This window comes from Hypanus sabinus, chromosome 15 (genome assembly GCF_030144855.1).
Source record: "Hypanus sabinus isolate sHypSab1 chromosome 15, sHypSab1.hap1, whole genome shotgun sequence".
NCBI classification, from domain to species: Eukaryota; Metazoa; Chordata; class Chondrichthyes; order Myliobatiformes; family Dasyatidae; genus Hypanus; species Hypanus sabinus.
Window position 1 is genome coordinate 17890488 of NC_082720.1, and position 16517 is coordinate 17907004.

Here is a 16517-nt window from a genome sequence, read left to right on the forward strand (position 1 = left end):
GTCGACCAAAAAACGGCGTCCCGACCTCTTGTCCCACACATACAGGAGGCTATCCCGACAGCCAGCCGCCGTAGCCATCAGCGGCGGCTGGCCCTGGCGTTTCCTGGGAACTGGCAGGGCGGACGACAACAGCGGGCTTCTGCGCCCCACCGCTGGTGGTAGAAACACCAGTGTTCGTTGGGCTCCTCATCCCTGCCTCTGGGGCTAGTGGGCTCTGCTGCCGGGAGCGTGGCCTAGTGATCTGTGCGATGGATGCCCCACTCACCTTCATGGTATTCCACAGCAAGTCCACCCAGGTTGCCACCTTCCGGGGGTCACTGAAATCCGCGTCGGACAGCAGCAGGCGTATGTCCTCGGGCAGCTGCTCCAGGAATGCCTGCTCAAATATGAGGCAGGGTGTGTGTCCGCCGGCCAAAGACAACATCTTATTCATTAAAGCCGATGGATCTGTCTCCCAAGCCATCCAGCTACAGTAAACGGGCAGCCCGCTCACGCCGTGAGAGTCCGAAAGTCCTTAGGAGCAGGGCTTTGAAATTCGTGTACTTGCTGTCCGCCGGGGGAGACTGTATGAACTCCGCAACCTGGGCCACTGTGTCCTGGTTGAGGGAGCTCACCACATAGTAGTAACGGGTGTTCTCTGAGGTTATCTGCCGAACGTAGAATTGGGCTTCTGCTTGCTGGAACCATAGGTGAGGTCGTAGCGTCCAGAAGCTTGGCAGTTTCAACGCAACCGCATGAACAGATGCGGCGTCGGTCATCTCCAGTCCAAAAATCGTTTGGACCGTCGGGGTCACCAATTGTAGCGGTGTGCTACAAGCAGCGCTAAAATAACGACACGGAGTCGGTAAACTGCAATCAAAGATAATTTTATTCGAACTTCACAGCCTTGCTTTAAAGCCTCCCTCATCCCGCCCTCCCCGGGCGCGGATGCTCTAAGGGACACGTACTCACAAACCCCTGCAGACTTTTTCCCTTTGTTGAGGACCTGGCCTTTGTGCCTGCGCGCTGGCTATTTGTGAGCCAGTTCGAGTGCGCTAGGAAGTGGGTCACCACAATATCAGATTTGCAACAGCTGATAAGAGCCCATGTTCCTTATTCCATAATACCAGTCTGGTTCCCCAACCAGATCTGTGAATACCAAATGCATCACACCTCACCAAAAATAACTTCCAAATCTATATTACAACCATTGCCTACTGGGTTTCAAAGGACTGCAGACTTGTACATCCTCAAATCATTTTGGAAGGATATAATGAAGGAACTTCCAATCTGTCAAACTGGATTGAATATGAACCTACCTACAGTAGGGCCCATGTTTGTGAAGACGGTGTGCTACTCACAGCAATATCAAGCTCCCTCATACAGTTTTTTCCTCACTTTGCCATTTCCCAGAACTATGCTAGTACCTGGATTTCAAAATGAAACTTCAGTAAATAGTTTTGTGGGTTAGTGCTCCAATGTGCTACTACAGTGAATTCTTGTTTATCCAGATTCTACACATCTGGAGTTGACCATAAGGCATTGGAGCAGAATTAGACCATCGAGTCTGCTCCACCATTCAATCATGGCTGAGCTTTCTCCCCTCCTCAGCCCCATTCCCCCTGCTTTATCCCCTTAATCTTTGATGCCACAACCAATTAAGAACTTATCAAGCTCCACCTTAAATACACCCAACGGCCTGGCCTCCACAGCTACCTGTGGTAATAAATTCCACAAATTCATCACCCTCTGGCTAAAGAAATTTCTCTGCATCTCAGTTTTGAATGGATGCCCCTCTACCCTGAGGCTGTGCCCTTTTGTTCTAGACTTTCACACCATGGGAAACAGCCTTTCCACATTTACTCTGTCTAGGCCTTTTAACAGTCAAAAGGTTTCAATCAGATCCCCACTCATCTTTCTAGATACCAATGAGTATAGACCCAGAGCCATCAAACCCTTGTATGATAACCCTTTCATTCTAGGAATCAGCCTTGTGAACCTCTTTTAAGCCCTCTCCAACGCTAGCACATCTTTTCTTAGATAAGGATCCTACAACTGTTCACAATACTCAACAGAGCCTTATAAAGCCTCAGCTCTTATATTCTAGATCTCTTGAAATGAATGCTAACATTGCATTTGTCTTCCTCACCACTGACTCAACCTGCAAGTTAAACTTTAGGGTGTTCTGCACAAGAACTCCCAAATCCCTTTGCATCTCAGATTTTTGGATTTTCTCCCTGTTTAGAAAATAGTCTGCACATTTATGTCTTCTATCAAGTGCATGACCATGCATTTTCCAACAGTGTATTTCGTACTTCTTTTGCCTATTCTCCTAATCTGTCTAAGCTCTCCTGCAGCCAACCTGTTTCCTCAAATCTGCCTGCCCCTCCACCAATCTTCGTGCCATCTGCAAATTTGTCAAGCCATCTATTTCGTCATCGAAATCAATGATGTACAGCAGAAAAAGATGCCGTCCCAAAACCGACCCCTGTGGAACACCACTAGCCACTGGCAGCCAACCAGAAAAGGATCCTTTTATTCCCACTCACTACCTCCTACCAATCAGCCATTGCTCTAACCACGCCAGTCCTTCGTCACTTGGTAAGCAGCCTCATTTGTGGTACCTTGTCAAAAGCCTTCTGAAAGTCCAAATATATAACATCTACTGCATCCCCTTTATCTATCCTACTTGTAATCTTCTCAAAGAATTCCAACAGGTTCATCAGGCAAGATCTTCCCTCAATGAAACAATGCTGACTTTGTCCTACTTTGTCCTGTGTCACAAAGTACTCCAAAACCTTATCCTTAACATCTGACTCCAACATCTTCCCAACCACTGAGGTCATGCTAACTGGTCAATTCCCTTTCTGCTGCCATCCTCCTTTCTAAGAGTGGAGTGACGTTTGCAATCTTCCATGCCTTCAGAACCATGACGGAGTCCAATGATTCTTGAAAGATCATTGCTAATGCCTCCACAATCTCTACTGCTAACTTTTACACAACCCCAGGGTGCTGTTCATCTGATCCAGGTGATTTATGTGCCTTTAGGTTTTTCAGCTTTGAGCACCTTCTCCCGAGTAATAGTAACTGCATTCACTTCTCTTCCCTCACACCCTTCAACACCAGACATACTGCTAGTATTGTTCACAGTGAAGACTGATGCAAAATACTTATATCATTCATATGCTATCTCCTTGTACCCATTATTATTCCCCTGGCCTCATCTTCTAGTGGTCTTATATCCAGTCTCATCTCTCATTTTTTATTATATACTTATAAAAGCTTTTTCTGTCTGTCTTGATATTGTTTTACTAGCTTGCATTCATATTTAATCTTTTCCCTATTTCTTTTAGTTGCTCGGTAGGTTTTAAAAAGCTTCCCAATTCTCTACACTCCTGCTCATTTTTGCTTTGTTGTATGCCATCTCCTTTGCTTTTACCTAAGCTTTGACTTCCCTTGTTAGCATGTTTTTACTATTTTGCCATGTAAGTGTTTCTTTGTTTTTCAAATACATCTATACGGCACCTTTCCCAGAAACTCACACAACTACTGCTCTGCTGTCATCCCTGCCAGCAGCTCTTTCCAATTTACTTTGGCCAACTCCTCTTCCATACCTCTATAATTTCCCTTACTCCAGTGAAATACTGCTACATCAGATTTTACTTTCTCCCTATCAAATTTCAAGTTGAAATCAATCATATTGTGATCACTGGTTCCTAAAGGTTCCTTTACCTTAAGCTCCCTAATCACCTCTGGTTCATTACTTAACACCCAATCCAATAGTAGGCCCAATGACAAACTACTCTAAAAAGCCAACTTGTAATCATTCAACAAATTCACTCGAGATCCATTACCAACCTGATTTTCCCAACATAACTGCATGCTAAAATCTCCCATAACTTTCATAACATTGCCCTTTTGATACGCCTTTTCTATTTCCCATTGTAATCTGTGGTCCACATCGCAGCTACTGTTTGGGGGCCTGTATATAACTGTCATCAGGATCCTTTTACCCTAGCACTTTCTTAACTCAAAACATAAGGATTCAACATTTTCTGATCCTGTGTCACATCCTTCTAACGATTTGATGACATCCTTTACCAGCAGAGCCACCCCACCCCCTTTGCCTACCTTCCAATCCCTCTGACACAATTGTAAACTTGGACATTCAGTTCCCACTACAAGGATCCTTCAGCCACGATTCCATGATGGCCTCAACATCATACCCAACAAATGGTGAAAGTGCAACAAAAATCATCCAACCTTATTTCTTATGCTCTGTGCATTGAGATATAACAGTGCTGTATTTGCTACACTTTTTGATTCTGCATCTCTGATGCACTGTTACACTGCTGGCTGCAACTTTGTCGCATCATTTGTTTTCCCTTTGTCAGTGTGGCTGCACGCCATCTTTCATTTTTTAACCATCTGTCATCCTGAGTCCCTTCTCTTCGGTTCCCATCCCCCTGCCAAATTAGTTTAAACCCTCCTACAAATGAGATAATCTGCAGATACCGGAAATCCAAGCCACACACATAAAATGCTGGAGCAACTCAGCAAGCCAGGCAGCATCTATGGAAAAGAGTACAGTCGACATTGAGGGTCAGGACCCTTCAGGGTCTTTGTGTTGGTTTGTTAATTTATACCCTCCCCAACATCACTATGAGAATATTGGTGCCCCTCAGGTTCAGGTGCAATTCGTCCCTTTTGTACAGGTCATACCTCCCCAAGAAGGGATCTCAGTGATCCAAGAACCTTTAGTCCAGCTTCTCAGCCACAGATTTATCCTGTTTCTACCGCCATTAGTGTGTGGCAGAGGTAGCAATCCAGAAGTTACTACCCTGGAGGTTCTGCTGCTAGCTTTTTGCCTAACTTTCTAAATTCTCTCTTTAGGACCTCTGCTTTTCCTTCCTATATCATGGTACCAACATGTACCAAGCCATCTGGCTGTTCTCCCTCCCCATTCAAAATGCTGTGACACGATCAGAGATGTCCCTTACTCTGGCATCTGAGACGCAATATAGTGTCCAGGTGCTCCATTCACATCCGCAGAATCTCCTGTCTGTTCGCCTGACACTGAGTCCCCTATCACTACCATTCCCCTCTTCTTCCTCTTTCCCGTCTGCACCACAGACCTACGCTCAGTTCCACTAACCTGGTCTCCGTGAGTTTCCTCTGGAAGGTCAACCCCACAATGATATCCAAAGCCGTATACATATTATTGAGGGGAATGGCCACAGGGTGCTCTGCGCTAACTGCCTATTCACTTTCCCATTCCTTCTCCTGAATCACCCAACTACCTGCCTTCTGCAACTTGGGGGTGACTACTTCCCTGTAACTCTGGCTGATGATCTCCTCACCCAGTTATCATGCAACTGGCAAAAGTACTAAGTAATTACTTGAGCAATTCCATTACAAGTGTAATGTAAAGTGTGAAAAGATATTTATTTATATTTATGTAATGCAATGTAAGGTTTCACTACTTAATGTAATGGTTTCTCTGTAGCAACAATGTTTGGGTTATGACTAGAGATAATGCTTTGGAATGTGGGGCTATCCAATGAGAGGGATGTTGTTCTTTCTTGTGGGTCTGGGAGCACGGATTTCACAATCTTTTGAGAAAAGACGTAAATGGAGAGTTGGTAGCCCACCGGACAGAGTGGACTTGGAGCAAGGGTCTGAAGGACAGCGACGATCAGAGGAGGTCGATTGTGGATGAACGGCATTATCAGTGAGCTCCAACATTTGTGCAATAGACTATTTCATGAAAATGGGCCCTTTTTTGGGTTTCTTTACTAATCATTGAGAATTATAAAGGTCAATCATTTAATCACATACAGGTTTCCCCCACTATCTGAAGGTCGAGCGTTCCTATGAAACCATTTGTAAGCCAAAATGTCGTAAAGCGAAGAAGCAATTACGATTAATTTATATGGAAAACATTTTTGAGCGTTCCCAGACCCAAAATATAACCTACCAAATAACACATAAAACCTAAAATAACACGAACATATAGTAAAAGCATATAATAAATACATATGATAAATATACAGCCTATATAAAGTAGAAATATTGTATGTACAGTGTAGTTTCACTTATGAAAATCGAGAAGACAGCGAGCCAAAATCGACTTGGAGAGAGAAAAAAAAATCGGCATGTACACAAATGCACACACAACTGTCCGCACAGGGCTTCACGGTCATGGTAGTCTTTCTCCAGGTAAACACACGTATAAAGCAGGCATCTTTTTCTCGTAAAAGTGAAAATCCTCTTTGGTTAGCGAAATTAGGTACTAATGTAGGCCTTTCGTAACAGCCAGCTGTCGTAAAGCGAACGTTCAAAAAACAGGGCCACTTGTATTGTGTACTATTTGTTATTTCATGGTACTGATTTGAAACAGGGGACACATCACACAGCATCCACCCAAATGCGATTTCTTAAGCTTGGCTGGGCCAGGGGCTATCACCCCCTAGATTAAGCTGCTAGCTGAAGCAAGAGTTACATTTACAAAGTCAGTACAGTTACATGTTAAATTGTTAATATCCTCTAAAGATTTGGCACTTCATGCAAAGTTGTGTAAAGGTTATTCCTTTGATATATCTTTGCTGAATTTTACAATACAATTTAGACTTAAAATGTAGAATTTTAGTGTAAACCATTGATTTTTAAATGATATTGCTGACCGATTTATTTAAGATGTTTGCATGGAATACTTAGTGCGTAATGTGTGGGTTTTTTTTTCCTTCCTGGTCAAGTTTCACATTACCACATACTCATTCAATTAACAACCTCCATTTCCTGGGTAGGCTGGATTGCTGACAAAGTGTACTGTCTAAAGAGTTTGGATGGACTGAACAAATTTCCACCAAGAGTCAAGTTATTCAAGAAAACACAGGAAGCATTTTTAAAACCAATAATTTTGACACATGTGCAAGCTAAAGTCTCTGCTCTAGTAATTCAACAACTACACAAGGTACATAACTTTATCATGACATGCACAGAAGTAATTGGAAGCCAACCCTGACATGACATGTGATATATAAAAAAAACATCTTTCAACTTGAAAGCAGAAAAGGATAAATTTGTTTCAGGGATGCAATTCCATAGATTGAACAAACAGCATTGTACCTCAGTTGACAAATTATAATTACAAGCAATTTATTTAAATGTTAGTTATTCCAGTGCCAAGGATTGTAAACCAATTTAGCACTAAAATGGGATCTGGGAAAGATGCCCCTAGTGGTTGCAGCAGAATTGGAAAAGAAATCAGCTGATTAGTATCTGGCAAGCCTTTCTCAAATTATGTGTGAACATTTCGACAAAGGACAAAAAGTGTACCCTCAAAATGAACTGACCATTAATATGGATTATCAAATGTTAACTCACATTCATTTTCAATTTCAGTAATAATTACTTGGTTAAGGTTTAGGAAGACGGCTATTAACCAGTATCAATACATCAGCAGTCACCAGTTTGCACAAGAAAAAATAATGCCAGTGACACAGCTCAAATCAGATACATTAAGCCACATGCAATGTTTGCTGTGGGGAAACCAGTTGCAATATGCTTATACAACGTTTACTAATGTTACTCAAGAAGGAAAAAAAATGTTCCTCAGCAATATCAGAGCCCTTTAGACAAGCTCTACCTTGTTTCTTACTTCTGACTTCAGTCAATCTACAGAAAAAGTGATGAACAAACATAGAACACTATAATGCAGTACAGTACAGGCCCTTTAGATCAAGGTGTACTGACCATTTAACCTACTCTACGATCTAACCCTGCCTTCCACATAATCCTCCATTTTCTATCATCTGTGTGTCTATCTGAAGAGTTTTAAATCTCCCTAATATATCTGACTGTACCACCATCCCAGACAGGACATACTGCACACCCACCACTCAAAAAAAACACTTGCCTCTGCTATTCCCCCCCCCCCCCCCACCCCATACTTCCTCCAATAGTTTTAAAATTATGTCCCTATTTCTGCCCTGGGAAAAAGTCATCTCTGGCTGTCCACTCAATTTGCATACCTCTTAACAACTTGGACATGTTAATCAAGTCACCTCTCATCCTCTGTTACTCCAAAGACAAAGCCCTAGGTTACTCAACCAATCCACAAAAGACATGCTCTCCAATCCAGGTAAACCTCCTCCGCACCCTCTCTAAAGATTCCACATCCTTCCTACAATATTCCAAGCATGGTTTTATCGAGCAGCAATTTTTTTTTGTGGTTTTGAACTCAATCCCCCAACTAAAGGCCAACATACCATATACCTTCTTCATAACCATATCAACTTGCAGAGCAACTTTGAGGAAAATGTGGGCATGGACCCAATATCCCTCTTCTCTACACAGCTAGGAATCCTACCTGTACTCAACCTGCTAGAGTGAATCACTTTACACTTATCCAGGTTGAATTCCATCAGCCACTTCTCAACCCAGCTCTGCATCTTGAAAATGTCCTGTTGTAACTTGGAATAGGGAGGGTTTAAACTAATTTAGCGGGGGTATGGGAACCAGAATGATAGGGCTGAGGAAGGGGAAAGCAGAAATAAATCAAAGATAGCATGCAACAGTTAAAACAGAAAGCAATAAATACTGGACTGAGAGGGTTGTATTCGAATGCATGCAGCATAAGGAATAAAATGGACGTTCTTGAAATTCTGCTATAGACTGGCAAGTATGATGTTGTGGCCATCTCTGAAACTTGGCTAAAGAATGGAGCTGAACATCCAAGGATATATGGTATATTGGAAAGATAGGTTAGTAGGCAGAGGGGGTGGTGTGGCTCTGTGTATAAGATATAACATTAAATCACTGGAAAAGAATGACATAGGATTGTAAGATTTAGAGTCTATCGGTTGAGTTAAGAAATGGCAAGGGTAAAAGGACCCTAATGGCAGTTGCATACAGGCCTCCAAACAGCAGCCAGAATGTGGATTACAAATTACAGCATGAGATTGAAAAAGCGTGTCAGAAAGGCAATGTCATGATAATCATTGGGGATTTTAACATGAAAGTCGATTGGGAAAACCAGGTCAGTACTGGACCTCAAGAGAGAGAACTTGTAGAATGTCTAAGGGATGGCTTTTTAGAACAGCTTGCTGTTGAGCCCACTAGGGGTTCGGCTGTGCTGGACTGGGTGTTGTTCAATGATCCAGAGGTGATAAGAGAGCTTAGAGTTAAGGAACCCTTAGGGAACAGTGATGACAATATGATCGAGTTCACATTGAAATTTGAGAGGGAAAAAATAAAATCCAATGTGTCAGTATTTCAGTGGAATACAGGAAATTACAATGGCATGACAGGGGAACTGGCTGAAGTTGACAGGAAAAGCACATTTGCAGGAAAGACAGCAGAGCAGCAATGGCTGGAGTTTCTGCAAAAAAATGAGTTAAGTGAAGATCTCATGGAAACATTCAGAATGTTAAAAGGCCTGAACAAATTAGATATGGCAAAGTTATTTCCCACGGTAGGGGAGTCTAGGACAAGAGGGCACAACTTCAGGTTTGAAGGACCTTCTCAGATGCAGAGAAATTATTTTAGTTAGAGGGTGGTAAATCTGTGGAACTTATTGCCATGAACAGTCATGGAGGCCAAGTCACTGGGTGTACTTAAGGCAGAGGTAATCTATCACACTCTCCACAACTCCACCAACTTTGTCATCTGCAAACTTACTATCCCACCTTTCCACAAAGCCATTTATAACATAAAGAAGAGTAGTGGTCCCAGAACACATGCCCATGGAACACCACGACTTAGTAGCCTCCAAGCAGAAAACACTCCATCTAAAACCACCTTCTTCCTTTTCTGGGCAAGCCAATTTTGTATCAACTCACATGAGAAAATTTGCAGATACTGGGTGAGGCTGGAAAGTTAATTGGGGAAGGAGATAAAGGGGCTGCAGAAGAGGGTATCTGACAGGAGAGAGTAGAAGACCATGGAATAAAGGGAAGCACTAGAGGGCAGTGAAGGGCAGGTAAGGAGATAAGGTGAGAGAGGGAAACAGGAATGAGGAATGGTGAAGCCTTTACTGTAAGTTCGAGAAATTATGTTCATAATGTTTATAAATATATAAATTATGTTTATGCCATCAGTTTGGAGGCTATCCAAATGGAACACAAGGTGTGGCCTCATTCTAGCAGCAGGCAGCCATGGACTGAGATGTTGGAATGGGAATGGGAAGTAGAATTGAAATGAGTGGCTACTGGGAGATCCTGCTCTTTTTGTGTTGGATGGAGCAAAGGTGCTTGGTGAAGCGGATTCTCAATCCGGTGCTCCTGGTGTGGCCTCCTATATATCAAGGAGACCCAACATAGATTGGGAGACAGCTTCGCTGAGCACCTTTGCTCCATCCGACACAAGAAGCAGTAAGCTGGAAAAGAAGGAAGATGGTGCAAGAGCCTCAGGACCCACACCATCAGGTTCAGGAACAGTTTTTACCCCTCAACCATTAGGCTCTTAAACCAGAGGGGATAATTTCACTCACCCAATCACTGAGCTGTTCCTACACCTATGGGCTCACTTTCAAGGACTCTTCATCTCATATTTGATAGTTATTGCTTATTATTACTTTTTTTTCTTTCGTATTTGCACAGTTGGTCTTTTGGACACTGGTTGTTTGTGCATCCTGTTGGGTAGGGTCTTTCATTGATTCCATGAGATATGGCGTACCTCTCACAAGGCCACAATGACTATATCCATGGTCAGGCTAGGCTTCTCCAAATTCCATCTAAAAATCTCATCTAATAACTTGCCAAACACTGAAATAATTATACTCACTGGTCTACAATTCCCAGGGTTATTCCTACTGCCTTTCTTGAACAAAGGAATAACGTTTGCCCTCTTCAATCATCTGCTAGGACCCCTGTGGCTAGTGAAGGTACAAAGATAATCAAAGGTATAACAATCTCTTCTCCCACTTCAGAACAGCAACCTGGGATATATTCCCACTCTGCTTCAGCCATTCATTTATCCTAATGTTTTTGAAAAGTTCCAACTTATCCCCTTTCTTAATGTCGACACGCTCCAGCTTATAAAACTGCTTTACGCTGTCCTCACAAATGTCATTGACACTCTCACTGGTGAATACTGAAGCAAAGTATTCATTAAGGACCTCTCTTACATCTTCCAATTGTTTCCTCTTATCCCTGATCAGTCCTACCTTCACTCTAGACATCTTGTTCTTCATGCTTTGGAATTCCTTAACCTTACTCTCCAAGGCCTTCTCATGGCCTCTAGCTCTCTTAAGTCCATTCTTAAGCTCCTTCCTGGCTCCTTGTAACGCCAAGGGCCTGACTGGTCCTTACTTCTGAAGCTTAAAGTAAGCTTTTCTTTCTTTTGACTAGATGTTACATGTCAACTACGGTTCCTTCATCCTACCATTCTTCCTGTCTCAATAGGGCAGACCTATCTAGAACTCCATGCAAGTGCTCTCTGAACAACCTCCACATTTTTATTGTGTATTTCCCAAAGTACATCCATTCTCAATTTATGCTCCCAAGTTCCTGCCTAATAGTATCATAATCCCCCTTCCCCCAGCTAAGAAAAACTATATGGTAGGAAATAGTACCTTTGTGCACAAAATAGCAATGCCAATTAACAGACGAAAAAGTGGAAGCTAGTTGGTAAAACAGCAACAGTACCAAAAACATAAGGATATTAAGGTTTAAGTAATTATTGGCAAGGGAATAAAACATAGAACAGTACAGCACAGTACAAAGCCATTGTACTAAAGTTTGCCGAACTTTTGACCTAATCCAAGATCAATTTAACCCTTCCCTCCCCATAGCTCTCCATTTCTCTTTCATGCATGTGCCTGAAAGGCTCTTAAATCTCCCTGATGTATCTGCCTCCACTGCCACTCCAGGCAGTGTATTCCAAACACCAACCATTCTATATGTGAGAAACCTACCTCTAACATCCTCCTCCTACTTCCCACCAATCACCTTAAAATTATGCTCCCTCATATTAGCCATTTTTGCCCTGGGAAAAAAATGTGCTTGCTGCTCACTATCTACGCCACTTATTTTGAACATCTGTATCATTACTCATCCTCCTTCACTTCAAAGAGAAAAGCTCTAGTTCACTCAACCTATCCTCACAAAACATGCTCTCTAATCCAGAGATTAGCAGGGTTACCTCATGGCCCATTACTAATAGAGACCAACACAATATATGCCTTGTTAACAACCCTACAAACTTGTACAGCAACTTCCAGGGACTTATGGGACATGGACCCCAAGTTCCCGCTGTTCCTCCACAATGCTAAGAATCCTGCTGTTAACCATATACTCTGCCTTCAAACTCGAACTTCCAAAGTGAATCCCTTCAAACTGTTCCAGATTGAATGTTATCTGCCATTTCTCAGCCTGTTCTGCATCCCACTGTAACTTAGGACAAATTTCTGCACTATCCACAACACCATCAACCTTTTTGTTGTCTGTAAAACTTATCAGCCAATCTTTCAACATATTTGGTATATGTGTATATAGTGTCATTTAACTAAACTGAGGCATTTAGATGAACCATTTAAGAAGAATGCACAGAAAAAGTAGTGAACTACATTGTGCACATTCTAGTTGAAAATTACAATCCTTTCCATTCTTTTCAAAATTAACTCAATAGATAAAACACTATTTCAACCTTCAAACAGTTGTAATTAATATATGCTTAGATAAATTTTTGATGTATAAAATAGGACTTTGCTATTGGCAGTAAATAATCTGAGACCACATGCAGATCCAGTTAAGAAAGAGACCACTAAAAAATGTTGTTGAAAGTGACAAATAAAAGGTAGTCCAATCAGTATTCATCAAGTTGGGTCAACAATGCAAGTGTTATCACTTGAAAAAGTATGGCACAATTAAGAAATCTTATTTATACTCAAAGGAAAAAATATACACTAAAGCTAACAAAATTGATGCCCCAACTCGATAAGCTTAGAATATTTGGGACACTACTTGATTTGGTGGTAGGTCCTTCAAATAACAAATAAGGCAGCTTCTGATGCCAAGTCCAGATCTAGCTCAAAATATATCCACTGTGGTTAAAAATGGCAGAAATTCAACACAAGTCACAGAATGCAATATTTTGAACAATGCTTTTAAAATCCAGTTCCACAGTGTACATCATTAATATTGCCCTCAGGTTTCAAAACTTATGCTTGATTGGCAAAGCAGTAGTAACGTAGTATGTGCACACTGACAGTTCTCAAAAAACAAAATTCCAAGCGAACGTGATACAAAATGGGAAATAACCACTAAATCAAGTATAGTTCACTTCAAAACAATAAATCTAAGGCATAAGATCAGAAGCTCTTTACAACTTTAAACTCTTACCTTCACAAATACGATCGAGACGTGCTCGCTTTACTTTGTGTTTGTCCATAACAGGCACAGACATGAGGTCAGAGGTCAGCACCAGGATGACTGAAGGTGGATTAGTTTTGTATCCACACCAAAACTGGAGACAGACATCAAAATTCACAGGTTTCAATATCCCAAAATCTCCTGATGGCCTGTTTTGTTTTAAATAAAAGATAAACATTTATATAATCTCTAGCAGAGGTAGGATTTCCACTGCCTTCAGTTCCCAAAGGCAGTTCAGCCAAAAGGCATTTTCAGAGCACCAGGTGACATCTTAATATACAAAAATGATAACTCCCCCCATTATGCTGCAGTACTCACTCATTCCGAACCTATCCTCTATTTGGCCAATTCCCAAAGAATATGCAATAGAATAATAGCATTTATGTGCTAAGTTAATATACTTGCCCTTTACAAAGAGGCACATTAATAAGTGTAACCTACATCCCTAGTTACCAATCTAGACAGATAATACAACCCAGAAAAATCCCAGATAGTATTGTTTGCCCAGGTAACAACAATTCTGAAGTGATTTACATTGCATGCTGAGATGACCCTCCATAAACTTGAGTTTATCGACAACTCTGTTGCAAAAGCTAACTCAAAGGCAGGACAGGAGTGATTTTAGGACAGAAAGGCAAAGATCAGTATGGTTCTACAGGGCTTAGCACTTGGTTCCTTGATAACAATTCTACAAGACAAGTAAAATGAATACATGACACTTTTGCCTCCTTCCTGTCAACACTTTGTCAGTCCTCTACTTAATATTTCCACTCTGATGAAGGGCCTTCAAACCAAAATGTTAACTGTGCTTAAAGCACAAAACACAAGAACAGGTAGATTATGCTTGGATAAAGCACTCAGACCACAGAATAATGCACACATTCGTTGCATTGAAGGAAAGATGTGATTGCCCTGGAAAACACAAAGTAGATTTACTACTATGTAGAATCAGAAAACAACAGCAATCAGATTGGATAAGTTTGACTGTCCTCTTTAGAAACAAGGGATGGCTCAGGGGAGACTTAATTAAGGTAAATAAATTAGTGAGGAGCCTAAACCTAGTTCCCGCAACAGAGGGTTCAAAAACCAGAGGATATTGATATGAACTAGTTGGTAGAATCATTAAGAGGGAAAATAAGGAAATATTCTTTTCACCCACATGGTATCAGGTGTTTGCAATTCACTAGCTACAAAGATGACAAAGGTCATATGTTGCTGTGCCATTGAAGAGCGGGGCTAAACACCCAATGCCGGAAGGTAATTAAAGTTTGGTAACGTTTCACTATGATATACTTTTTACTCCTAAGCTCACCAACACCGGCATTGATTTTCCTAATCTGGCAACATCACAACTTTATATCTGGTATTTTCAAGTTCTAATTCTCCTATGTCCTTCCTACCAACATGTTCCTGTTATACAACTTTGATTAATGTCTTATTTCCTTCAGTAACTAATAGTGACAACTTCCTTCTTCAAAATTCTCTTTAAAATGTACTTCTGAGCATACTTTTGACATCTGTCCAAGAAGCCCTGGTATTAATTTTATCTAATATATCATCTTTGTCTGAACTCCGGCATATTTCACAGGACTTTATAATAAAAATGGAAGCTATTATCTAAACACCCAAGAAAAAGTTTTAATTTGAAACCAGACAAAGGGGACAGATAAACTGGAACCATCCTAGACTTCATCCATAACAATCATGTGCCATTGACCTTCATGTGGTCACTGTAAATCAGAATGATAATGTGCTTCACCAGAAATTCCAATAGGCAGCTGGCACTTCATGTTGGAATTGCTATATTCAGAAAGTTCATGTGCAATCTAAACAACTATTTCAGGAAGACTCTCCCAGAATATTTAAATTTGTCAATGCTTGAATTACGAACTGTCCATGCTTCCACACTTAGTGTCAATAAAATTTCAACACTCCTTTCAACAAAATATTGATTTCTTACACAAGCCAAACCATTTTGAACAATGGCCTAGTGTTTTTTTTAATTTGTAGACTCAACTAAAAACTGTGGCAAGCTATTCAACTAACCAGGAACAATATAGCTACACCTATTCCATCTCACAAAAACTCAAAATAGCTTCCACTGGTTAGGAGTTAATTCTAGCTAACTCCTTTCTCTGATTTCAGAAAGATTTGCTGGGACAGACAGGAAACACCGAGTTTAACACAGAGGCTCTGGATCTTCTTTGACTCAGATGTGCTCTTCCTACCTACAAGCTACTTTGCCATAGCTCCATTACCTTTTAGAATACAACTGATTTAAATCTGGAGTATTACATACAAAATCCTGAAGGAACTTGGCAGATCAGACAGGATCTATGGAAATGAATAAATGGTCCAATGTTCAAGCTGAGACCTATATCAGGACTGGAAGGGAAGGGGAAAGAAACCAGAATAAGGTGGAGGAGTGGGAGGAAAAGAAGTAAAAGCTAGTGGGGGGGGGGGGGATGAAAGAGGAAGCTGGGAAGTGACATGAGAAAAAGGTAAAGGGCTGTAAAAGGAATCTGATATAAGACGAGAGTGGACAATGGGAGAAAGGGAAGGAAGGACATCAGAGGAGGTGATAGGCAGGTGAGAAAAGGCAAGGTTGGAGCCAGTGTGGTAAATGGAAGTATAGGGAAAGAGGAGGGGAAAAATTACCAGAAGTTAGAGAAATCCATGTTCTTGCCAAAAGGATGGAGGCTATCCAGAAGGAACACAAGACGTTGCTCCTCCAACCTGAGAGTGACCTCATTGTGACAGTACAGAAGGCCATAGACTGACAAGTCAAACTGGGGTTTAGAATTTAAATGGCCATTAAGAAATAAATCCAGTGTCATTGGAGGAACAACCATAGCTTTGGGAACTTGTTACAATGAAATAAACAAGGCTGATCTCCTATGGTGGTGATGGCTTTGTTGGATTTGCCTGTATTTTTCCATGAATATCTCAAGCCTGGGCCCAGCAGAGGCCAAAACAGTCTTCTACTATGCCGTTGGCTGCCACTGGGTTGGAGAACCCCCAATGTCCAAAAGACAGAACTTAATTCCCAGCTCTATACTGAAAATTTACCTAGCGAATAGTCACACAAAATAAAGTAATTGACATCAAACTCATTTTATACAAGGAATCATAGCTTACATGTAGCAAGCTTAAAATCTGAGAATA

The 16517-nt window shown here is 41.3% G+C and overlaps 1 protein-coding gene across 3 annotated transcripts in view; it reads right to left on the reverse strand.

Moving 5' to 3' along the window:
* LOC132405330 (C-terminal-binding protein 1-like) overlaps nt 1-16517 on the reverse strand; it is a 124805-nt gene that overhangs the window by 89950 nt on the left and 18338 nt on the right. Inside the window, exon 3 of one of the 3 annotated variants that reach the window (XM_059990045.1) lies at nt 13323-13446. The exons of 1 other annotated variant lie outside the window; for it this stretch is intronic. In XM_059990045.1, coding sequence (XP_059846028.1) covers nt 13323-13386 — 64 coding nt within the window. In that variant the 5' untranslated portion in view covers nt 13387-13446. Of the gene's footprint in view, nt 1-13322; nt 13502-16517 lie in introns of all 3 variants that reach the window. One more of the 3 variants, XM_059990044.1, reaches the window with a different exon arrangement.